Here is a 26,426-nt window from a genome sequence, read left to right as displayed (position 1 = left end):
AGGCGTCAGCCGTAGCCCCTTAGGACTCGGTGGCGGCCAAAGCTTGATTGATGGCGTTGCTTTGCACTTCTGGGTCTGAGTTGTGCACCAGAGCCTCCCATGAGCCTGGTGAGATGTAAGCACTGTGACGGATGTCACAGTGCTTACATCTAGCATTGGATTGCCCTGGGTATATTTTGCTCTAGATCCATGTGTTTGGAAATACCCCGACCTGGCGTTTCCTCCAAGCTGTCTCCTCCTTTTGACTAAGTTTGCTATCCTCTTGCGGATATTCCGTTCTAGTTAATCTGTAGTACTGCGCTATTTCACGATAGGTGAGCATCCTGTCCTTTTCTGTGGATGTCAGTTCGTTTGGAGGACAGTCTGACCTCGCCAAGCAAGTGGGTCCTCGGGCAAGCTCGTGTGCTCCTTCATTCCCTCGCAGGGCTTGATGGGCGGGTGTCCAGACCAAAAAAATAGGCTGATCTACCATTTTTCCCGCCTCCATAATCCTGGCCGCTTCTGCAGAGACTCTGCCTCTACTGAAGTTGTGTACAGCGCTCTTCGAGCTAGCGCAACCTCCCCTGCCGCGACAATAGATCCGCCCCTGACAGTAGAGCACACTTTTGGGCTCTTGTCTTCATCGGCCACCACCGCCGTCATGGCCTTCCGATGCCGGTACTCGGCTGGGCCCGTATACACCACGTCCGCCCGTCCCCCGTACTTATTTTGCAGGGTTTCCGCTCGATCCCTTCTTCTTCCTTCAAGGAATGCCGGGTTCATGTTCTTGGGAAGTGGCGGAATCTTCACCTTGTCCCTTATATCACTGGGAATATCCGCTCTCCTTCCCTGTTCGCATTCGCTTGTGAGTCCTACCTTGCCAAGTATACCCCTTCCCGTTTTTGTTGTCAGAAGTCTTTGACGCAGCGCCGTGGAGGCCGCCTGAATGAGTTCGTCGATTGTGTTTGAGACTCCAAGCTTCATCAGTTTTCCTGCGGACGCGCAGATCCGCAGTCCCAGTGCTGTCTTCATGCTCTTGGGGATGAGTGCATCGAGCTTCCTGCTTTCTTCTTCGCTGAGTTTCAGATACGGCACAGTATATACTATGCGACTGAATACAAGTGTTTGTATCAGTCAGGAGATTGGCCTCTTACATGCCGGCGTTCTTGTTGGCTGTGCATCGAATGAGTCTGCACGTTTCCTGCGCGCTGCTCTCCAGCCTCGCAATAGTCTCAGTGTTTCCTCCGTTTTCCTGCAGTCGGAGTCCCATGATGCGTATATACTTCAACCTGGGAATCCTGGCTCCCCCAACCGATGTTTCGAGGTTGGGTTCTGGCACCCTCCGCAGTTGTCCGGATGGCCTTAGCACTGGCAGTTCTGAATTCTCCACCGAAACTTTGTTTTCCAGGTACTCTTCTATCATGTTCACTGCTTGCTGCAAGGCTTTCTCAATTTGCTCGTCGCTGCCCTTGTCTACCCAGAGCGTGATGTCGTCTGTGTACAGGCTGTGGCCCAGGTTTTCTGTATTCTCGAGCCTCTTCTGGAGGCCTATCATGGGGATGTTGAAAAGGATCGGAGGCAACACCGACCCCTGCGGGGTGCCTTGCTGTCAAGCATAGTATCCTTTAAGGCGCTTTCTTCCAGCGTGATGTATGCCTTTCTTCTAGTGAGGAAGTTACGGATATAGTTGTACATTCTTTTTCCCGCGTTCAGTTCTGGGAGATTTTTCAGGATGGCCGCATGTCTGACGTTATCGAAAGCTTTCGCCACGTCGAGTCCGACTGTCACCCCGGTATATTTCGTCTATTTGTCCGGAACTTGGCGCTTTAGCTGCAGCATTATGTCGCACTCAAGCAGGTGCGGGAGAAAACCAGCCTGCGCTGCTTGGGTATTTGTTTAAGCGGGTCTGCAGGACATGTTCCACGAGTTTCTAAACGCACGATGTGAGCGAGATTGCCATGAGATTCTCCAGCCCCAGCTTCTTCCCTGGTTTCGGCATCAGGATTATCTTAGCTGTCTTCGAATCCTCGGGGATCTCACCTGATGATTTGGTTCATTGAAGTCCAAGGTTGTCCTGACTCTATCAGCGATTACCTTAGTGACTACCTTGCAGGCAATGGACAGTAAGCTGATCGGCCTCTGTATTTTCAAGTCCTTCACGCTCCCTTTCTTATAAATTGACGCAGTTTTAGCGTTCTTCCAAGCTTCTGGCACGCTCAAGGTCATAGACATTGCGTGCATAGGGTGCCTAGTTTTTCTAGCACAACTTTCCTCCTTCCTTAAACAGACCTGCCATTACATGATCCTCACCACTTTGCATGGCTCCTAAGGCTTTTATTTCTTCTTGCGTTACTGGCGGAATGTCCCAATGCTCTGCGCTACTGCCTCTCTCGTTAACGTTCTTCGGCTACTTTAACCTTCTTATCCATATTGCTAATAACATTGCGCTCTTTGTATCTTAACGCATGCATCTACTTTTTACCTATGCCTTTTTTCCTCTTCACCGTTTTGAGGCTTCCTCTATTCTTCAGAGCACGCTCGATACTCTCCATACTAAACTTTTTTATGCCGGTTGCCTTGCGCTTATTAATTAGCTCTGGCAGCTTTGCCATTTCTATTCTGTCTGTAGGGTTATACGCCTTCATGCTTTGGCGTTTCTTCATTAGATATTCCGACTCCCGAGACAGCTTGCCTGTATTCTGTCTAACCATCCTTCCTTCTACTTCTACTGCACACTCCGTAATGATAACTGTGAGATAATCGTTCACTCTTTGAACACTAAGATGTCTTCTTCAGATAAAGTCGGTCGGCTGTTCTGCACCACAGACTGCGACATATTACTAGAGTTAACTTTAGCCCACCTTTATTTTTTATTCTGGTCCGCAGCGACATCGTGAGTTCCTCTAATTTCCCTCTCCCTGCTAACTCGTTGATGGGCCTCTGTTTCACTAGTTTCTTCCGTTCTTCCTTCAGGTCTGAGCTAATTCGAGACCTTACCATTCTGTGGTCGCTACAAGGCACCTTTCCGAGGACCTTCACATTCTGCACAATGCCAGGGTGAGCGCATAGTATGAAGCCTATTTGAGTTTTACTCTCGCCAATCGAGGTCTTCCCCTTCCACTTCCTGTTCTCTACCTTCCGGAAGAAGGTACTCGGGTGTGATACGGGCATCACTAACCGGGGAAAGAAAAAGAGAAATGTAAATCCGCCGCGGGGCCGCCGAGTCTGCCGCCGCGTCACGATGCGATGCTACTTTGGCATTAGGTCCCGTCTTTCTAGCGGAATGTTTCCATCCGTGGAGAGGGCCGCTGCGATCCCGTTCGTCTGCGGAGAAAGCGGAGTCATCCCCCCCCCCCCCACCCTGGCTACTGATTAGCGGCGGTGGTCCAATAAAAGTAACGCCTTCTACTCTTAAAGGCAAATCTTAAAGGCTCATTCACACCTGCGAGTCGCAAAGGGCGTGCGACTAGCAGTCACATGCGACCTGCGAGCAGCTCGTCACTACCAATGTTCACACTAGCAAGGCGACTACACGAGTCGCCTTCTCGTTCTGTTCTCGTTCCAAACGAGAACCATCGGGAATGTTGTCGTTCGCGCCCTTTTTCCGTCTGGTGCGGGTTCGCGCCAGTCACTTGCTCGCGCTTGTCCCGAGGCATTTTGTTGTATCGCTCCTCGGCTCAACACAAGTATGCTTTACGGCGACCTCAGCGAGGAGGAAGACGTCGTCGCTGTTCTGATGTGCTCTGCGGCCGCGCAAGCTCTTGCAGCGCGCGCGCGTAAGGCACAGAAAGAGCGGCGACGGCGTCGCTGGTGGGTTCGACCATGCCTCCGATCGCGGGAAGTGGCCGGACATGCAAGCTGCCTGCTACCGCAGATGCGGGAGCACGATGAAGAACACTACAGAGAGTAAGTTTTCATTTCTACCTTTATGGTGCAAAGCACAACTTTGCAACCTTCCTTGTTCAATCCTTTTTTCTCCTTTGCGCATTCCAGCTTTCTCTGGATGCCGCCTCGGACTTTCGACACACTCCTGGATCTGGTGCGAAGTTCTATAACTGTGCGGGACACCAGGTTCAGGAGTGCGATTTAAGCGGCTGACCGTTTGGCCATGACAATTGGGTAACCCGCGTTGTTAGAAAAATGGTAAAGTTTATTCTCATGTATAGCATATAACAATGGTAGTTCCGACCATGTCATAACACAATGCTTGCTGAATTGATCTGTTTCATGAGTTCATGTCGCATAGTAGTGAGCACTGCTTTCATTATAAATAATCAAGTAGAAACAGTTCATCTGTGGCGTGTAAATCAATTTCCCAGTGAAGTGAGTATCTATGCTGTTCAACCTTTCTATGTCATTGCTTTGGCAGGTTCCTGGCCACGGGTCAAAGCCTGAGAGAGTTGACATAACTTCTTGGTAGGAAGGTCAACCGCGTGCTGTCTCGTGGCAACAGTCTGCCAGGCACTGTGGGATGTGCTAAAGCCACTCTACCTAAGGCATCCACAGGTGGCAGACGAGTGGCTAAAAGTAAGCTTCATTATATTAATTATGTTATTGCTGCTGTGCTCTGCAGGTAAAGGTTGTTACTGCACATGGTGTTCCGGAATACTTCACAGGAACAATGAATGAGTGACCAACGCAATTCATTTTGATATATGGAAGTATATCCGTTAAAATTTATTCTGTAGATTGCAGCTGACTTTGGAGAAAAATGGCAGATGCCACACTGCGTTGGGGCCATAGACGGCAAGCATGTTTTGGTTGAATGCCCTGCCAACTCTGGGACTGCAAATAGAAATTACAAAAGATCATTCAGCAAGTCGTTGCTTGCTGTCTGTGATGCACACTACAGGTAAGGCTCTCTACCCAGACAACACTGAAATATCCTGAGGACATACTGAGGATATTTTTCTGAAGAGGAGATGGGAGGTAGAAGAAAGAGAGCGAAGGAATTTGCCCAGAGCAGAGAATAAAGAGGAAGTGACAGGGGGGTTGTAAAAAGACAAAAGGACGAGTGAGATGCGGGAAGAAGGGTGGTAATAAACCACACCAACTAAATATTTAAGGAGGGTGGAGGGGATGTCAATTTGCTCTACGAGCACGTCACTGCGTACATAAATAGACGCAAGTGGTGTGGCCGTAGTGGCATGGTAGGCGCGGTAGCCTGGGACATTGCGGGCCGTCCGGGTCTCCTGGAGAAGGAGAAAATGAGGTAGGGAGGGGCGGGTGAGTAGATACTGGTGGAGGGGGGTCTTATTGTGACAAAGATTTCGGCAGTTCCACTGCACAATCTCGAGGTCCTCGCCAAACGCCATTATGATAGAGGAGAGGAACGCGATGGTACGCGTTCCTTCTTTTTTGCCGGGGGCAGTGACTCATGGACGGATTGAAGCATAGATGCAAAGGATTCCAATTGCTTTGATTGTGCTTGGAGGGTGGTAAGGATCTGGAGAACCGAAGTTTCCAGCTGAACCAAGCGAGTGTGATGTGCCTGTGTGGTGGTTTCTACAAGGTCAGCCAAAGGGGCGACCTGGGCGCTGGAGGAAGGAGTGGTGAACGTGGCAAGGTGCTCATTTAGCTTGCTAAGCTGGGAGGTAAGAGAGGAGGTGGTTGTCTGGAGGGTTTGAGTCAAGGCATGTATCTGCTGTTGTAGATCGTGGGAAATGCGCTGCTGCTCTCGCTGCTGGCGTTCCAGCATTGCGAGCCGGAGGTCGAAGGAGCGGTTCTCGTCAGTCAAGGATGGAGAGGGTGGTGTAGTGGAAGAGAGGGACGCTGGCACCGAGGATCCTTTAACTATGGCGGCATAGGAGCCTGGTGGTGACGTGATCGGAGATGATGGAGATTCATGATTAGAGGAGGAGGAGGAGGAGGAGGAGGAGGGGGGAGGGTTGGTGGGTTGAGTGGCCCGGCGCAAAGCTAGGCGTCGGAGGTATGCAGCTTTAGCACACTCGCGTTGCTTAGCAAGGATGAAGGGGCAAGTGGGGTCGAGGGAGGGGTGGGTGTTCACCTGGCAATGAACGCACCAGGGCTGGGCACACACATGAGCGGAAGGGTCAGCGGGTAGAGGAGCAGCACAGCGACGGCACTTGGCCGGAACGCTGTGCTGGGGGCACTGGTGGGCGCGATGGCCTAGAGTGAGACAACGGGTGCAGGTGGGAGGCTTAGGTTTATGAGGACGGCACCGGAAGGCAACGCGTTTGAAATAAACAAAGTGGGGGATGACGGTGCCAGCGAACGTTATGAGCACTGATTGAGTGGATCCCATCATGCGAGCAGCGAGAATATCTGTTTTGAAAGATTCCAGGTCATGCATGAGGTCATCAGGAGTGAAGTGGCCCCCGACGTTATGGATGACGCCGAGGCATGAGATGGGAGGATGGGGGGTGTAAGTTTTGATGGTGACAGGCTTACCATGAATCTGAAGATGCGTGACAGAGAGTAGGAGGTGGGCGGTGAGAGGAGAATGAGTCTTTAGAAACACAAGGCTTTGGGCTGGCTTGGCCTGAAGGGTGATGTCGGCACTGGTCTTCGAGGAAAGTTGAGCAGCGGAGGCGACTGCGGCGAGTACGTCGTAGAGAGGTAGCTTGGGGGTGAGGGTTCCAGGGGGAAGCTGGATGGCAACTGTGATGAGCTCGGCGCGGGGTCGGGCTGCGGTGGCAGGCTTACGGTTTGCACCGATGGTGGTCCAGCCGATTTCCTGGGAAGGAGTGTCGTCTGCCGGGGACGTCGTAAGGTCCATGTCTGAGTCCTCAGCCGGAGTCTCAGTGTGCGACGCGGGTGTCGGGCTTGAGGTCTTGGTGTCAGTGGGACCTTTGGCTGGAGTAGGTGCAGCGGCTCCAGCGGCGGCGACGAACGCAGCCGGCTGCGACGCGTCTATGGCCCCGAAGCCCTTGGCGTCCCTTGTAGCGTGGAGTTGGCTAGGTGTGGACGCTGCGCCGCCGACGAACGCTGCCGGCTGCGCCGCGGCCGTCGATCCGGTGCTCCCAGCGTCGCTCAAGGCGTGCAGTGCGGCAGGAATGTGATCGGTTGCGTGGGCGGCGTTGAACGTACCCGTTTGAGAGACGGCTGTCGACGTGGTTGGAACAGGACCCGCGGTGGCGGCATCGGTGGGTCTGGGCTGCAGGGGCTTGGTCAGACGCTGCATTGCGGCGGTGGAGGCGCGGCGCGTTAGGTTTAGCGAGGCGCCGCGCCGCTTCACAGTTTTGGAGACGCTTGGAGGGCCAGTTCGGCAGCGGGCCGTGATGCCGATGGTTTTCACGTGCTCCGGGAGCCTTCCTGAAGCGATGGAGTGTAAATCCAGGGGCGGGCGAGGCCCTGGACCAGGCCAGGGGCAGGTTAAAGCAGAGCGCGGTAGGCAGCCAGCTAACCAGGGCGGCGCCACCTAGCGGACTCACTCACCTAGCGGACACACTCTGGGGCTACCCACAAACCCTCAAACCCGGCCGCCTCCTCCATTGTCTGGCCCAGGAACGCCACCTCACCCTTCTTAATACTCCTGGCTCTCCTACTCGAGCGGGCACTGCCTCACAACGCCCTACGACACCCGACCTCACTTTCTCTCGGGGTTCACTTTCCTTTCACTGGCAGGTGACAGCCGAAACTCTTCTAAGTGACCACTTTCTCATCCATATCACCACCTCTCTCTCCCACATCCCTCGCTGTCATCCGATTATTCACACTGACTGGCATGCTTTTCGCACTAATCTCGCCTCCGACTCCTTTCAATCCTACGACGACTGGACGTCGCGCATCTCTGCAGCGCTCACGTCCAGTAGCCGTCGCGTTCGCTCTCGTTACCCAATCCAAGACCCAGATCCTCACCTTCTCCGTTTATGGCGTCGCCGTAAACGTCTTCAACGCTCCTTTCGCTCCCAACCACACAATGCCCAACTTTCCTCCCGGATCACTGCTTTGCGGGCCGAGATCGTCGCCCACTGCGCCTCCCTCGAGCACTCTCGTTGGAGTGCTCTTTGTGACCGTCTTGACTCTGCATTGCACACGCGATCCACATGGTCTCTCTTCAAATCCCTCCTTGGCACTAAGCCTGCCCTTGCTCCCACTCTAGCTAAAGCCCTCACTCAAGGAACTCCCTCCGATGTTTTTGATCAGCTCGCCTCTCTCTATCTCCCGCCCCCTCTGGCACCCTCCTACCCGGTGTACTGCGGTGGACCTAACCCCGATCTGGACCAATCCTTCACTCTCCGGGAGCTCGAATCGGCTCTGGCTGCTAATGCTACACGCTCGGCTCCCGGTGAGGATGCCATTACATACACCACACTTCGCAACCTTCCTGACTGCGCCAAAGAATTCCTCCTTAAAACCTACAATGATGCATGGGACAGCGGCTGCCTGCCCAGCTCCTGGACCTCCTCCCTCATTTCTATGATTCCAAAGCCGGGCAAGCCTCCCTCTCTCTCTAACCTCCGCCCAATCTCCCTGACATCATGTGTTGGTAAGACCCTTGAGCGAATGGCCCTGACTCGCCTCTCTAATTTTCTCGAGACGAGGGAGTTCTTCCCTCATTCTCTCATCGGCTTCCGACGCCACGTCTGTGCACAGGACATGTTTCTGGTTCTCCAGCACACGTTTCTGTCACCTACCCCCTCTCAAATTCACGCCCTTGTGACCGTCGATGTTCGCAAAGCCTTCGACGGTGTTTGCCACGACCACATCCTTTCCCAACTCGCCTCCCTAGACTGTGGCTCCCGCATGTACTGTTATATCCGCTCATTCCTCTCTAAACGTGTCGCTCGCTTTCGAGTCGACACCTATCTGTCCGACCCCCACAACCTCACCCGAGGCACTCCTCAAGGTGCGGTTCTCTCTCCTACCCTTTTCAATCTTGCTATGGCCCCTCTCGCCTCCCAGCTAGCTGAAATTCCCGACCTGCATCATATATTTTACGCCGATGACATCACTCTCTGGTGTTCATCTGGATCTCCCGGTCACGTACAGGACACCCTGCAACGTGGCCTAGATCTCATCGACTCCTTTCTCACCACCGCTGGCCTCTCTCCTGCTCCTGAGAAATCCGAGCTTCTCCTTCTCAGCCATTCCTCCTACCAGCGCTCACACAACCACTTCGTCTCTCTCCACCTTTCTGGCTCTCCCATTCCTGTCGTCACACAGTGCAAAGTTCTTGGCTTCCCTTTGCATGCGGCTAAGAATGTGCAATCCCTTCACCGCGCTGTCACCACCTGCCACTCTGTAACTCACCTCCTGCGGCGCGTGGTCACTCGACGCTCAGGTCTCCACGAGGCTCACGCGTGCCGAGTTGCCCACGCGCTGGCCCTCAACAAGGTCTTGTACTTTGCACCCTACGCTTCCTTCACTCAGACTCAACTTAACGCTCTCGAGACTGCTCTTGTGGGCCTCTACAAGGCAGCTCTCAACCTTCCTATCACTACCTCTACCACTAAGCTCTTTGCCACAGGCCTCTTCCATCCTCTTCGTTCTCTTCTCAGTCTCCATCGTGACTCGCAGCTTGCCCGGCTTTCCCTTACCCGTCAGGGTCAGTGGTTATTGACTCAAGCGGGTATCTCGCCCATTCCAATCTCCCCGTTTACCTCTCCTATTCCCACCCCCGCCCCCAATCTTCGTATCCTTCCCCTCCCGACCAACATGTCCCCCGTCCTGCACGCCGGACGTCGTCATGCGGCCGCACAGCACCATTCCCCTCTCTTTGATACCCAGGGTGTAGCTTACACGGATGCCTCCTTCGTGGCTCCTCGAGGTTCCTGCGGCTACGCCCTGTACCATCCACACCTCCCTGCTCCTGAAACCCACACCAGCGGGCCGTATCTACACCCTCCAGACGCATTGTCCCTCGAGGTCCTCGCCATTGCGCATGCCCTCCAGTCATTTGCCCTCCTTCCCTCTCTTCAAGAGTACACAGTCTATTCAGACTCACAAGCCGCTATACACCACATACAGAAACGCACCCTGACCCCTTCTCTCCAACAGGAGGTCGAACGAGCGGTCTCCGCACTGCAGCCTTCCATCGTTTTCCTCCGCTGGGTCCCTGGGCATTCAGGGATTGACGGCAATGAGCTGGCCCATCAGCTCGCCCGCGACACACTTTTCCGGGCACCGTTGATCCCCTGGCCCAAGCCCTCGGAGGACGGTGGGAGACTCACCCTTCGCCGCACCATAAAAGAGGTCTACCTTGAGCTCCGCCTCGACAAACGCCTTTACCCTCCCCCTCATCCATCACTCACGGTGCCGGAGTCTCGCCTTCTTCGGCACATTCAGATGAATGCAGTTATCACCCCGTCCCGCCTCTTCCTCTATCGCTATCGATCGGACCCTTCCTGTCCCAACTGCCCCTGTATCTATGCGGACCTGGCCCATTGCCTATTCTATTGCCCGGCTGCTCAGCAGTCGGGTTCCTTCCCCCCACCCTCTCTATCCATCACCACCTGGCTCGACTGGCTTGGCGCTGAAGGGGAAGAAGAACAGCGGCTTCTGGTCGCCCAGGCGGTCGAAATGCTCGGCCTGTAAATTATGGTTGATTAAAAGTCTTTTACTACTACTACTATTTTTCTGAGGACATTCTTTATCCTCAGGACGTCCTCAAATGATCCTTAAAATGTACTGAAAAGGTCCTCGTGTCCGGCCTCAGGACATCCTCAGAACAGCCTCAGAAGGGTATTATATGATGTTTGAGTACATTCTGAGGAGGTTATAGCTGGTCAAGCTGCATGAAAAAAAATGCGAAAAATTCATGAAAATCATTTATTTGCTGAGCTCTTCAGCTGCTTCACTGCTGTTTGACGCCATCCCTGTGCGCTGTGCCGGTCTTTTTACGCCTCTTCTGAGATGCTGTCTTCTGTGCTGCCTAAAGAAATAAATGGAAAGTCAGCAGTTGATTATGTGTAATTCAGTTCAAGCATTCAAGCACGGAAACAAAAAGTTCTTAATGCTACTAGTACAATAATGTGCTGCAAATATGACTTTTAATATTTGAACACACAAGTTACAACTTACAGTGCAACACTGCCCTTCAGCATGAGCAACTGCCATAAAAGTTAATCAGTGCAACATGTATCCCTGCTTCTACACCTAAACGACGGTACTGTTCTCCCGACATTTCGGAAAGGTCACTCGACTTTTTCGGAGTTTAGAGAGCTCGGAGAGAGTTCGGAGTTTAGAGTCGGAGAGCTTAGCTAAGCCGCTAAGCTCTCGCCGATGAAGGAAGCGCAGAAAAACACCTGTAGCTGCGGAGCACTTTCAAAAGCGACGTGGCAGCGGTATGCGATGACCCAGATTATACTGCCAAGCTTACGTCGAAATGTCGCTATGCCCTCGTCATTGCGTTCGTGATCCGCTTCAGAACCAACCTAGCCATCAACCTGAGAAAAATGGTCTTGACTGCAATCAGCGCTTGCATCTACAAAATCAATACTGCCCCAGGTTCAATGCCTTCGCTTCTGAAACGAGGCCTCGACACGTCCTGTCTGGCAAAGAATGTTTGCTTACACACAGAATTCACACTCAAACTGGTTGCACTGTTTTGGCAATTGCAGCTTCGGCACACGCAGCGAGCACAGGCTAGCGTCAACGCTTCGTTTCCTTGTGCGGCAAAATTGCCGCGCATGACTATCGGCACACATCATGAAAATATACAAAGGCATCACTCACTTTTTCTTTGCGTGTATCCATGATTTGCGCACCACAACGCGCACGTGCTAGTCACTTGCGTCTTGCTAGTCTTGCTAGTCGATGTTGTGGATGCAGACTAGTCTTGGCTTGAATTCAAACTGGCCGCACACAATAATGATGATAATGACTTTGCGGTTGGTATGCGATTTTATGAGGTACGGAACGATTGATTCTATGAAAAACAATTTTTTTATTGCGAAAATGCAAACTATTTATCGAAATTTCTCTACAACCTACACACAGATGGGCCCCAGGCACACCAGAATTCAGGCCTGTGGCTCGGGCTCTTTCGCCGAAGGAAAAGCTAGCGGCATGGCTAGCGGCACTGTTTACATCATGGAGGGCTGGAAAAGATTAGCAGAAATGATAAGCACGATAACATCATCGTATAAAAGAACGACATTTGTAACTGCGAGACACCAGAACTCATCGATTTTCACAGGGCATCAACCAGCAGCGATGCGAATTGTGGCATAATGTTCAGTACGACAATGCGTTACCCGAGCCCGAACCGGAGCGGCCCAAACTTTTTTGTCTGTGTCGTTTGCACTTCGTGCGCAGCAAGCATGCTCTTTGTTCAAGTAGAACTTATTTACATTTAAAAGCCTGCGTGAATGAGCAGCATTCTGAATGCGGTTACTCTCGTTTCCGCGCGCAGAAATTTGCGGACTAGGCTTGCTGTCGTTAACCAAACAAACCTTTTCTACATGAGGTTGTCAAAGGGTTGGTTTGGTTTTGTGGGGTTTAACGTCCCAAAGCGACTAAGGCTATGAGAGACGCCGTAGTGGAGGGCTCCGGAAATTTCGACCACCTGGGGTTCTTTAACGTGCACTGACATCGCACAGCACACGGACCTCTAGAATTTCTCCTCCAAAGAAATTCTAGCCGCCGCGGCCGGGATCGAACCCGCGTCTTTTGGGTCAGCAGCCGAGCACCATAGCCACTGAGCCACCGCGGCGGCAGGTTGTCAAAGGGAGAGAAACTGTTCAGACTCAAGACTAGCGCCGCGCAGTAATGCATCTGGAAAACTAGGACAGCATAGAGCTATATATTAGAATGCAAATTACATGCATTATTTTGCTGGTGATTTTCATGGATGTGTGTTCGCAGATATGTCCTCGATAGGACATTTTGAGGACCACGAACCCACTCATATGACCTGAGGATATCGTTCTGAGGACATTTCCAGGACAATCCAACCTAGGACATTTCCAGGACAATCCAACCTAGGACATTATGAGGACATATTGAGGATGTTTTAGAAGCCTTGAGGACATTTGGACCATTTGAGGACGTCCTCAGGATGTTTGGTGTTGTCTGGGTATTATATGACAATCTTGGCATGTTCAGTTTGCTGACACCTTAATATTGAGGCCGACCACACGTTTGCATGACTGCTGACTATCAGGTAGCGATGAATAAATAAGACACACTGTCAATCTCAATGACATGCAGAGGGCAACATTTCGCTTAAGCACTTTGGGTTTCAATCCATGTATAAAATTATTGAGAACTGCACATTCTCAGCAACTGCAACGTGATGTGACCTTTAAAACATAACTTACAGGTACAAATCAAAAGAGCAGTTGTCAGGAACACATTCATTGCTACTCGATCTGCACTGAATTTCAAACTATCTTCCATACAGGTTCCTCTACGTCGAAATGGGGCACTTTGGAAGTGACTCTGATGGCGGAATTTTAGCCTCGTCAACACTCAAAAAAAAAAAATTGGAGGCTTATCAAGGTTAAGCCCAGTGGATGCGAAGCATGTTAGGCAGCTGCCTTAGTGTGGATGGGGCTAAGTAACGGAGACGTGGTTTTAGGTTAATCGTCGTACTTTATTCTTTGCAGCCCGACTAACACACTCTTATGGTCCGTAAATGCATGACTCTTGGTTTGCACGTCACTTATTCTGTATTGTCTTTGAGCATTTCTACACAACACCAAGTCTAAACTGTTTCCCCACTGATTCGTTTTGCATTCCTGTTATTAACGTCCTTAGCGTTTGCAGGCATCTTGACCGCATACACGCCCGGCGCAAAGACGCTGGCGCGGTTGCGGGCACAGAGACTGACGCGACGGCGGGCGCGCGCCGCTTCATCCCTGGCGTGACGTCACATATCACGTGATGCAGCGATAGTGGCGCCGCCGCCGCGTCGCGCGCGACGGCGCGAACCGAAGCGTGGAGGCCTCCGCCGGGCGACGTCCGACGGCGCGATATAAGGCACCATCTGCAGCCGGCGTGACGTCATCAAGTGACGTCACATCATCTGATCTCAGTTCAGGGTGAATGGTGGCCACCGCCGGGCGTCGCGCGAAGGCCCGAAACCTACGTTAATATGCTTCGCATAAAAAAGATTGCTGGTGGCGAGTGGGGCTTTCCCACTGCAAGGCCTCTAGGTGGTGAGGGGCCGCTGCCCTATTTCTTCGTGGGGGACCAGGCCTTCCCGCTGAAAGACTACATGATGCGGCCTTTTCCAAGACGAGATAGAGGACCACATTTGAAATTTCACTGCACTTAAAATGAAAAGAGCTATATCACTGGCATGATCAAGGAGTGAAGTGTGCATCTGTTATAATCTGAATTTTCAATATTTTTTTCCTCTCCAAATGTTGCGTGCCTAGTTTCATCAATGTTTGTGATATTTTACCATTTCAAGAAAGCTGTAACACAGGCCATATAAAGCATGCTAAGAGTTTTGTGTTGCATGCCGCAAATTTGTCAGCCCAGCCTTTGCAGCGTCACCTTCTCATCTAACTAGGACGTTTGTGGTTCATTCCTGTAAACCGGTAACCTTGCTGTTAACAAGTGTATCGAAATCACATTACAGAAATGCCGCTATAGGTGTGCATTGGCAGGAGTACCAGAAAAAACAATACACATGCAGTAACTTTTCTACACTTGGCAGCAGCATGAGCCTAAGTATTCTTCATGCTTGAAACTTTTCAGCTTCACTGAAGGTAATGGAGTGCATATTGCAACCGCGCAAAAACGACGAGGGACGAAGAAAGTAAATCACAGGACAAGACGCGGAACTTCAACTAAGGTTTACTACAGGAAAACCACATTTATACAGGAATCGTAATCACACTTGATGAACAGCCGATACCATCAAATAACACAGGCACGTGGGCGCGCGTGGCACAAGTTCCTTTTCGAGCCATTGTATCCGAACGTGATATGTGGCAGGGCGCAATCTCGAAGTTTCTTCAGAAACACCTACGTATGTTCAGCTTTGAGGACCCGTTCTTGATTAAGAATTCTGAAGATCTTATCCTATTTCTTAGTGACCATGTAAGAACAGGTGAATCGTTGTTTCCTTTTTCAATTGACGTTGTTGACCTTTTTTATTCCATTCCACAAGACAAACTGCTTAGGGCTCTTAAGGATACCATAGATGACTACGGCTCAGTGGCCTTACAGAATGCATGTGGGATGAGTGTGGATGACTTTGTAGAAATGCTCCGTTTTTATCTTTCTGCGACTATAGGTAATTTTGAGTGAAAGAATTTCATTCAGAAGCATGGTGTGTGCATCGGTTCCTGTATTGCCCCATTGTTAAGTGACATCTTTTTATCATATTGTGACAAGCGAATCGCTGCAAGCCTCGACACAGCCCACTCGGCTAAGATTTTTAGATATGTTGACGATTATGCCATTTTCTTGAAAGGGGCATCTCCAGAAGGAGCCATTACAGTAGTGAACGGAATCCTTAGAATCTTCAGTGAGTGTGCCTTTGGATTGAACTTCACCTATGAGTTGCCATCGCAGGGATGCTTGCAGTTTTTGGACATATGTATTGTCACGAGTGCTAGTGGAACACAGGTGTGTTGGAGGTACCAGCCTCGCTCAAAAAAGGCATTTTAAACCACCAGTCAGCTCATTCAAAGCTTATTAAAAAGGGGAATAGCAAAAAACTGCCTGCGCGCTGCTCTTGATAAGTCTTGCCCACATGAAATGCAGAATAGCGTGCGATTTCAGCTACAACGTCTGAGTAGTGCTGGTTTCCCTCGAGAGATGGTCACCTCGGTGATAGAAGCTCTTGCCAAGGAAGCTCGTTCCCCACCGAAGCACAGCCCAAGTGAAGAACCGCAACGCGGGAGACCCGTGGCAATGCCATACTTCCACCAGATATCCCATCGCCTTAAAAAAGTGGCCATGAAATGTGATGTCCCGGTGGTCTTCACGGCGCCCAAAAGCTTTCGGGCATGTGCAATATGGTGCAGGGAAGTGGCGAAAAGAATGAGTGCCGCACTAAGCACGTATACAGGGTCGTTCTCTGCAAAACTGGGGTGGTGTACAAAATACCCCTCACATGTGGGAATTGCTACATAGGGCAAACAGGACGTTGCCTGAATGTCAGACTTCAAGAACATCGCGCCGCTGTTGAATCATTGGAGGGGGGCGGGGAACTCGCAAAACATTGTCGCCATTGTAGTAACTGCACGCCTAGGTTCCGCGACAGAATTGTCTTGAAAAAATTGACGACCCAGCTTAGCAGGGAAATTTTCGAAGCCTACTGCATAAAAAAAGAAAATGACCGTTGCATCAGCTCCACTTCCGTATCTTTATCCAAGAAGGAATTTAACTATCTAGATGCTAACTTGTGCCACGCGCGCCCACGTGCCTGTGTTATTTGATGGTATCGGCTGTTCATCAGGTGTGATTACGATTCCTGTACAAATGTGGTTTTCCTGTAGTAAACCTTAGTTGAAGTTCCGCGTCTTGTCCTGTGCTTTCCTCTCTTCGACCATCGTCGTTTTTGCGCGGTTGCAATATGCCCTCCATTGTCAACCACCAACTAGCCCGCCTTCACTTGTTACATTCACTGAAAGCTCCAAGGTCATTCTTCCCATGCAAACAAGTAGACTGTTTGGTCTCACAGTGCATTGCTTGCAACTAAGAAGTGCATGCAAATGTTCTCTATACTTCATCACTCATGTTCTTGTCTTCAGCCCTGCATGAAACTGCGGTGCAGTCCAACTACGAGCGCCGAATTTTCAATTATAGGCTGAGCCGGGCACGCCGCATAATCGAAAATGGGTTTGGCATCCTGGCACAGAGGTGGAGGATTCTGCGGCGACCCTTCAAGGCAAAAACAGTTAACATCAATACATATGTTGGTGCATGCATAGTGCTGCACAACTATCTCCTTAAAGAGTCCGCAGAATCCTCCTCAATTTACTGCCCGCCAGGCTCTGCCGACGCTGAAGATTGGGAGAGCCGCCTCTCTCCTGGAAGCTGGAGGGATGACGACTCCAGCTCGGCCTTGAGGGCTCAAAGGCTCACAGCCTGCAACGCTACACGGTATGTGGTTTGTTATACAGCTGTTTGTTCCAAGCATTGCACTACATGTGCCACCAAAACAGGAGCATACATTAGGTGTCCGGCATTGTCAATCATACTTGTTAAACTTACTAAACCTCATGTAATTTGTTTTGATTTCTTATATACAGAAAATCTCAAAGGAAGAAAGTAATCCAATAAACTACAGGGTTCTGTAGAACCCAGTTTCAGAAGTCCTCGTTTATAATGGTACACATCAGAGGCTCAGAGCATTTTGGCACTGTGTGACATGCAGCACTGGAGTTGGCTTATCGAGATAATGAAATATAACTTGAGTGCAATTACTTCCCAGGCATGCCAAGCAAGTGCGTGAAAAGCTGACGCACCACTTCCTCACGGCAGGTGCAGTACCGTGGCAACATGGAATGGTGACCGGAAATCATGAGTAACCAGATGTGGGTTGAACAATGGTGAATTTTATTTTATACAATAAGTGCTTGCAAGATGATGTTTTGCTTGATAACTATATGTACTGTCTGTAGCAAAAGTTTACAGTCTTCCGTGCCTTTGCTTCTAAGGGTATAGCGGACTGTGAACTTTTGCAACAGATGGTACATTTACATGAAGAGGGAACTATGAGCTTCTTTCATAAGAACAATGCATGAAGTGAGATCATTCATAAATTAAGTGCAAGTAACATTAGCAGTGAGTGGTCGAAGATGAAGATTGCACATGTGTTTGTAAGTAAAAAGCCATTGTCAATTTTTATCGCTTGCATATTTTAAAAAGTATCACATAATCACATTGATCACAAAAAATAAGCATGAACATAAATACTAGGCACATCGATATCAATTTGTACTTTTAAGGGCAATCACGTCGCCGCAGTGGCTCAGTGTTTATGGTGCCAGACTGTGTAACTGAAGACGTGCATCCCTTCCTCGCTTTGCAGGTTGGCAGTGAATTTTTGTTGCTTCCACACTTTTTCTTGCGCCTATCGCTGTTTGCTGCTGCCAAAGTGCCTCATACTGTGTTGCATTGTGTGTTGCATTGTCCGCTACAATGGGACCTGAAGTAGTTAAGCTATTGAAAGAAATACGGCAAGATTTCAAAGAAATGCGCGCCTCTATGGAAAGAGAATTTAGAAAGGAGTACAGAGAAGTAAAGACCAGCCTTGAATTCATTAACCAGTGCTTTGAAGACATGACCATTAAGGTCAAAGCCGTTGAGAAATAAAATGCTGAAATAAAGGCAGAAAACCTGTCTCTGGCGTCTCTCATAGCCTTAGTCGCTTTGGGACGTTAAACCCCATAAACCATAAACCATCTCTCGGCACAGAATGTGCATTGCTGAAAACAAAAGTGCTTGAAAGTGAGGAAAAGATAATCCAACTCGAGCAGTATTCAAGAAATAAAAACCTAGAAATCAAAGGGGTACCATTTTCTCAGAATGAAAACCCGCCCAAAATGATTCAAGAAATAGCCACAAAGATAGGAGAACCTATCGAAAACAGTGACGTTGAGGTGTGCCATCGCGTCCCGACGAAGGACCCAAATCAGTCCGATATTATAATTCAGTTTCGTTGCCGAGCAAAGCGTGATGCTGTGCTAGAAAAAGCGCGCGAAGAGCGCGTCTTGATGAGTGATCTTGGCTTCACCGAAAGTGACCCCGTCTACATCAACGAACACTTGTGTCCAGAGCTGAAGAAGCTTTTTGGGAATGACTGCCGCCAAAAAGAAAGAAAAAAGCTGGCGTTACGTCTGGACGAGGGGTGGGAAGATATTTGCCAGAAAAACACAAACCTCGAGGACGCTGCTAGTAAAGCATGTCGATGACTTGCAAAAGATTCAGTAGGCTTATCCTGGTCTTTTGCATAGTAAAAAAAAAATGACACACAATGGAGGGCGAATACTTTACGCCACATGATGTGGGCAAAGTATTCCATAACAGTGATAAACTTTCTTTCGTTCACATTAACGCTCAGTCAGCATGCAATAAAGAAGACCAGATTTGTGCACTTATCGCTAGCTTTGGTTATGAACCTGATGTTGTAATGATGACCGAAACTTGGTACAGAGATGACGCTCATATGCTTCGAACGTGTGGCTACACCAGCTATTATTTGAATCGGCATTCTAAAAGAGGAGGCGGTGTGATGATAATGGCAAAAAATTCCATACGTTGCACACTTGTCGAATCTTATTCCTCCATAACGGATGATTCTGAGTTACTTACTGTTCAAACTGATAACGCTATTTTCTGTGTGTTTTATCGACCTCCAGCAGGATGCATCACAATTTTTTTCACATTTCTTGACAGGTTTCTCTGCTGGGTAAATGAAAATTGCTATATGTTAGTACTGGCAGGAGATTTGAATATAGATTTACTTAAGATGTCAGCACAACAAACGAAACTGGGCCGATTGCTTGAAATGAATGGTTTTACAAACTTAATACGCACTCCTACGCGCATTCAAAGTGATGTATCAACACTGTTAGACATTTTTGTTACTAACATTGATGATCCAGATCTGCTGTCAGGAGGCATATGGGCACATATCAGCGATCATCTTCCCATATTTCTGGTTATTAAGCTGCACATCCACAAACCGAAATTTGCACCTATAGAACCGATAACTGTCCGCAACATAAATACAGTCAGTTTGGAATCATTTCGCCATGAAATGAACCTTGTCGACTGGACTGAAGTCCTATCGATTACAGATCCAGAAACAGCTTACGACTGCTTCCATGCAAAGTTCAAACATGTTTATGATAAATGTTTTCCTCTCACGACACGTACACCTACACGCAAAGGGAAAAAGCCATGGATAACAAAGAGATGCTTAAAAGAAATTCGTAAAAAGAACAAATTATACAAAACATTCCTCGTACACAAAGACAATGATGCACTACGGAAATTTAAAACGCAAAGAAACAAAGTTAATAGCCTCATACGGTATGAAAAAAAGCGGTATCTGCAGCAATTGTTCAATGACAGTGTTATTAAGAAATCAGAATTAACTTGGAAGCGTATAAATTTCATTTTAGGTCGGGGGCTAAATGACCAGTCTCGAATAAATGAAGTAACTGTGGCAGGCGAAATCATTTCCGATAGAAAATTAGCAAACTGCTTCAATGAACACTTTGTGTCCCTAACAAATAGCACTCATGATCAAAACTGCATGCGTTACTTGAAACCTAAAACTACATCCAACAGCGCGTTTTGTTCTCCCACTACGGCAAACGAAGTACGCAGCATTTTTGCATCTACAAAAAACAGCAACTGTTGCGATGCATACGGTCTGCAGATTACACCAGTAAAACACGTGTTAGATATTATTTCTTCTGTACTAGAACATCTGTTTAATCTTATCATCAGCTGCGGGACCTTTCCAACGAAACTTAAAATTGCAAAAGTCAGTTTTACACAAAGGTGGGGATCTAAATGATCTTTCGAATTACAGGCCGATCTTAATACTCCCGGTTTTCTCAAAGGGCTTAGAAAAACTAATACACTGCCGGATTATATCTTTCGTGACAAAACATAATATCATTACTAGCGCTCAGTTTGGTTTTATAAAAGGCTTGTCGACAGAAACTGCTCTTTTAACACAAAAGGAAATTATTCTAGATTCATTTGAGAAACAATTGTGCACATTAGGTGTATTTATTGATTACTCTAAAGCATTTGACCATATTAATCATATCACTCTCTTGGAAAAACTAGGTCACTATGGCTTTCGTGGCACTTTTCTACAACTGTTGAAGTCTTACCTGCAGAACCGTAAACAGATGTTGGTCATTAATAATAAAAATTCTGATTTGAAGTTGATTACTGCAGGTGTACCACAAGGAAGTATCCTGGGTCCTCTATTATTTTGCATTTACATTAATGACCTCATCAACATTAGCAGTGTAGAAAAGTTTGTCATGTATGCTGACGACACCACCATGCCTCTTACCGGATCAAACCCCGCTGACATAATTAAAGACGACAACCAAGCACTCGTAGAATTATCATCCTGGTGTTGTTCAAATTCACTGAATATAAATACAAAAAAAAACTAAACCTGTTTTCTTCAGATAAAAAACCGTATATTGGGCAAGTTACCTGCTTTAAAGCTGGATGATTCAATAATTGACATCGTGCCTGCAGTCAAGTGTCTCGGAGTATTCTTCGATGAACACATGTCATGGAACTCGCAAGTGGAATCAGTTGCTACAAAGGTCTCTCGCGTGTCTGGTATTCTTTCAAAATTACGATCATATTTACCAAAATGCATTAAACTTCTAATATATAATTCATTATTTCTATCAAGTATAAACTACTGTCACCTGGTATGGGGCACTACTACTGTTTCAAATAAAAATAAACTCTACATTCCTCAAAAGAAAGCAATTCGCGCCATCATGAACACTCCATTTGACAGTCACACACAACCACTTTTTGCTGAATTAAACTTACTTCCTATGCCGGACATGTACGATGCTAACTTGTTCAGGCGCTATCAAGCTGGCATAAAAAAGAATAATACCGCTTTAGTTAAGATTGCAAACCTAAAGCTAAAAACTAGTATTCGTACTACACGACAAGCTGAAACCTGGGAAATTTCATACTCACGAACAAATTATGGACTTCAAATGTTGCGTCATCTCCTTCCCTCATACTTAAACAAATGTAGGTAGAAGTTTCTTTTTTTTCGGTTTTCTTTTTGTTACGAATTTTCTATTTCTTTAGTCATTGTTTAGTTTTTATTGCAGTCATTCTCTTGTTGACATTTCATGCAATAATCTATGCTATTAAGAACTGTCTTCATAGTAGATTTGTTTCATACATGCCTGTATTTATATTCCTAATAACTGTACCAAGTAGCTTACCTTCTGTGAACATTCATTTGTCTTCCTTTTTCTTTTCTCGTTTTTTTCTGAGAGCTGTGTACAATTAACTTAGAACAATTTTCTCTTGCTGTATGCCATGCTGCCATGTAGAAAAGGGCCGTGGGCCTAGTCAAGCCCATAGAGAGGCTTTTTGTCCACGACCCTCAGCATTTTTGCGATGCTGAAATAAAGATTTGATTTGATTTGATTTGACCCAAAAGATGCAGGTTCAATCCCTGCCTCCACTATGACGTCCCTTATAGAGTTTGGGACATTAAGCCTCAGAAACCTCGACTGTGATATTACAATTCTACAGCCAACCTTACACAAAGTACTCAAGTAACACTTGTTGCTGGGCTAGTTGGTGCATTATTCTTCGTACAAAAGTTAGCGCAAAACACGACACTCACAAGAAAGGTGGACAGGACAACACGCTGTCCTGTCCACCTTTCTTGTGAGTGTCGTGTTTTGCGCTAACTTACTCCAAGTGTGGCTTGGTGAGGGCTTATGGGTTTAAACTTCCTAAAGCGACTCGGGCTATGAGGGACTGGGATCAAAAAATATCACAGTTTGGTTTGGTTTGGTTTGGTTTGGTTTGGTTTGGTTTTATGGGGTTTAACGTCCCAAAGCGACTAAGGCTATGAGAGACGCCGTAGTGGAGGGCTCCGGAAATTTCGACCACCGGGGGTTCTTTAACGTGCACTGACATCGCACAGTACACGAGCCTCTAGAATTTCTCCTCCAAAGAAATTCAACCGCCGTGGCCGGGATCGAACCCGCGTCTTTCGGGTCAGCACCATAACCACTGAGCCACCGCGGCGGCAATATCACAGTTTAGTCATGTCACGTAAAACAGGGCTAAAAATGGGAACCTCTGCGGTTCAATACAATAAAATCTGGATTAGCATATGTTAACTTGGGTATTATAAATTACATAGTAACGCTTAAAAAAGGAACCTAAAAAATGACTGAGTCGCAATTGCACATTCATTTGTAGAAAACATTTCTCGTTAATGAAAAATAAAAGCACATCAACACTACAGCGTGTTCCGCAATTAAACGTGCGCCATTGCACTTCACAGCTAAACCAGTGAATTATTCGAGCTCAATTATTGCAAATACATGGCATTTGGTCGGCGGAATTATTTTCCACCACATTTGTTCGGGGTTCTTGCTTAATCAAGAAGAAAAAGTCGGATATTCTCATTGTCTGCGGCGACGACGAAATGAAATGGGCCAGTTTCTCTGCGATTGTATTGGTGGCGTCATCTCGTTGTCGGCCATGGAGATTCGGCAAAGGAGGTGGGACAGAGTTTTGTGGGAGGTTTCGAAGGTGCTCTGCCCCAAGAAACTTCAAACTTGGTGCAGTTTTGGCCAAACAAAGCCTTTTGTGGTCATTGATAAAGCAGTTGCTGAAAAGTCTTCAAACCTCCCACAAAAGAACCCCCTCCTTTGCCTAATCTCCATGGTTGACCAACGAGATGGCACCACCAGTGCAATCACCGAGAGAGCGACCCATTTCGTTTCGTCGTTGCTGCAAACTATGGGAATATCCGACTTCTTATTGATTCAGGCAAGTACCCCAAAGAAATGAGGTAGAAAACAATTCCGCCGACCAAATGCCATTTCTGCACGAAATTTGAGCTCGACCAATTCACTGGTTTAGCTGTGAGCAGCGTTCTACAGCGCGCCTTTAATTTCGGTAGTCTGTATTGGCAATTATTCAATCCTACTCTGCACGTGCAGGCTGTACGTCATCACTTCAATATTGTGCGTCAGGTCTTCAGCCAGGTGTCGTGGAAGGAGTCTCAGGCGGGCGTCCAGCAGCATACAAAAGAGCCCGATGTGATCTCTTTGCTGTTGCCGCTGTTCCCTAATCTGAGACAAATGGCTTGCACAAGCCCTCATGACATTGTCATCGCCAGCATTCATGCAGACCAAGCAATTTAGCATAGTGCAAATTGGTTAGTCAGTTCACCAAACGTCATGGAAGGAAATCGAGGGCAAAAGAGATTGGACAAGGGAGAGCAACAGACGAACCACAGTCTCACAGTTAACCTTACTGCAAATGCCTTCAACTTTGGGAACACAAACATGTACACTCTCAGTAATGAACAGATTGCAAAACTCACCCAGAATTTTCTGTTGTTTTTTTCTGTGACGTGCGTGGCCTATAATGCAACACAAAGTTTTCTTCATTAGACGAAAGAACTTGTCCTGGTACGCCTGTTTAACAAAATAATTGTTCTGCCAGAAACGCTGCCCACGTACCGTTTTGCAGGTGGCAGCTCAGCAGCATCCTGTTCATGCACGTCAGGACTGCATCTGCAAGACGAGTATCATTAGGAAACTTTTCTTGCACGTGCAATTTATAGCACAACACAACCTAGTGCAAAGTAGGTGGATGACAAGAATGTGAAAATCTACCAGGGTATTGCAAATTTTACTTACTCTTGCTCCCAGGTTTCTCCTTCAACATCGCTGCCAGTGGCCTGAGGCAGTAGCTCCACATGCCCCTCCTGCGTTGCCTGCGTGGAGCTGCAATGCCAGAGATCAAGGATAAATATGCAGCAGCATGATGACCGACTGGGCAAAGGCGCCATGAATATGTTCTTTGTTTTCGCTGATGGCAACAGTTTAAACAAGACCGCTTTAAAAAAAGACTGCTTTCAAAGCTCGGCTCCTGCTGAACTTTTGGGCCTAAGTTGGCCAGCTGCTCAATCGTCAGTTCATTTATCATGTTTATTTCCATGTTGCCTTGGCAGGCCCATACCATGCGGTATAGGCCTACGGTTGTACCTAAAAAGCCTCCTTTTTGTCACTAACCTTTCACCACCTTCATCAGCAGCACGGACAAAGCTGAAAAGAAATTAACGTACATATTTTACACCGGAATAAACAGAATGAACTTTTTGAATAACCAAGTGCAGTTGCTTGTGAAATTTGTTTGTGCAAAATTATTTGTTTTTTAGTGGCCTATTTGTCTCCCACCTTGTATCATCATCCTCTGTACTGCATAGGACTCTGGAAAAACAAATTATGTAGTTCAACTTTTTATGATCCACTCTCATGAAAGCAAACACAGCTGCTTGATTACACACAGAGATAAGAGTACTACTGGTCACTGTACTGAGGCACAGTTAAGAGGGTGACTTGACAATGTAAACATGTGACTTGGACATTGACTGCCTTAGCAAAAGAAATCCTAGCGTTCAGCTTAATGTTGCTAGCAGTGTAGATATGTAACAAGAACACTGCTAGAGGCACTAAGGATATAGTTTGATAACACTAAACTAGCCTTTCTGCTTAGACTACCCCAGCAATCACTTTCATGCTATGAGGTGCCGGCGTTTGTTCAATGGAGTGCTCTATGGGATGCCCGTGCTGTTCAACTACCATATTTTTGGACTTGTAAGTAACATTATGCTTGCTCTGGCTCTGTTCTCCTTTTCACATGTAATTCTACATCAGGTGTTCCAACAGTTCTCATTATACGAAGAAATTAAACTCACAGTGCAGGTGGCGGTGAAGCCTCCATCAGCTGCATCATCGATTCAAAATGCGGCCACTTGACTGTAGGGATATCTGCCGCCGCGGCTCCACTCTTCTGTTTTTCTTTTATTTCCTGGCGTTTCCTCATGTATATATCCGTCAAATTTTTAATTTTTTTCTCCTCCTGGGTGCCTGGAAGATAAAAACGTTCTCATGAATATATATAGCAAATAAAATAATGATCATTCAAAAAAGGCTGTGCATTCAGCTTGTTTTGTCTGACTGTGCCTGAAAGCTCAAAGTGTTGCTTCTTCGAAGTAATCACTGCTGTGGCTTATCTCTAGAACTTTGTGCTGCGTGGAGATGCTGATGCACGTGCATGTTCAGCATATGCACATTTTGTGCTGGCGTCGAAGTACCGCAGTTGGGTGAGCATGGAAGTGCGTAGCAATAATAACTTGCACCTGAGCAAGCGTTTCACAAGGCGCGGGGAGAGAAAAAAGATAAGAGGCCGAGCGTACACTGTCCCCGCAGTAGCCAAAGCACGTGTGTCTCGCGAGCGTGAAAACACACGTCTCGGCCCCTAGTCTTCTCCGATTTCGAGCGAAACGGGGACGAACGCCAAGCGATAGAAGGAAAAATCAAGGTCGCAATATGTTTTCATCGTGTGTAAACATGAGCACGCGCTCTTGTGAGGAAAAACATGCTGCCCTCGTCATGCATGCTACAACAATACCAACTGAGCACATCTAAAAAAACGCGAGATACTTGCGGGTGAAGCCGAATAGTTTTCCAATTTCTTCCCATGTGCAGTCCTTCTTAGTTCTGTTTTTAAATTCGGGGTGGTGTTTGTCATATAAAAATTTGTATTCGCGCACAGCGTTGATGAGCGGCTCTGCGGAGTACTCCATCTTTTGTGTGACGCCGATTTTGATCTTGCCGCCGGGAATGAACAACCGGATGTAGGTGACGCTTTCGTCAACTTCCGAAGCGCCGCTGATTGGTTCAGCGGATTGGTTCAGCCTCGCAGTCGCGAGGCTGAAAGATCCAGCAGCGAGCGACTGGCCCGCGACTGTCGCATTTCGACCAGGGCGACGTTTGCGACTGTCGCTTTTCGACCAAAAC

The 26,426-nt window shown here is 47.9% G+C and overlaps 1 protein-coding gene across 1 annotated transcript; it reads right to left on the bottom strand.

The window, feature by feature from the left end:
* Positions 1-23,501: 23,501 nt before the first annotated feature.
* LOC149325310 (uncharacterized) lies at positions 23,502-26,212 on the bottom strand. Its single transcript, XM_089563677.1, has 8 exons — positions 26,074-26,212; positions 25,322-25,493; positions 24,801-24,833; positions 24,636-24,668; positions 24,261-24,347; positions 24,081-24,134; positions 23,942-23,980; positions 23,502-23,739 (listed from the first exon to the last, which is right to left on the bottom strand). Exons 1-8 carry the CDS (start codon positions 26,210-26,212, stop codon positions 23,529-23,531), a joined length of 768 nt encoding a protein of 255 aa, XP_089419803.1. The 3' UTR covers positions 23,502-23,528.
* Positions 26,213-26,426: the final 214 nt, after the last annotated feature.

This window comes from Amblyomma mixtum, chromosome 10 (genome assembly GCF_055824585.1).
Source record: "Amblyomma mixtum isolate Tamu chromosome 10, ASM5582458v1, whole genome shotgun sequence".
NCBI lineage: Eukaryota > Metazoa > Arthropoda > Arachnida > Ixodida > Ixodidae > Amblyomma > Amblyomma mixtum.
Note: the sequence above shows the minus strand (reverse complement) of the source record. Positions and strands in the feature narration are given on the sequence as shown.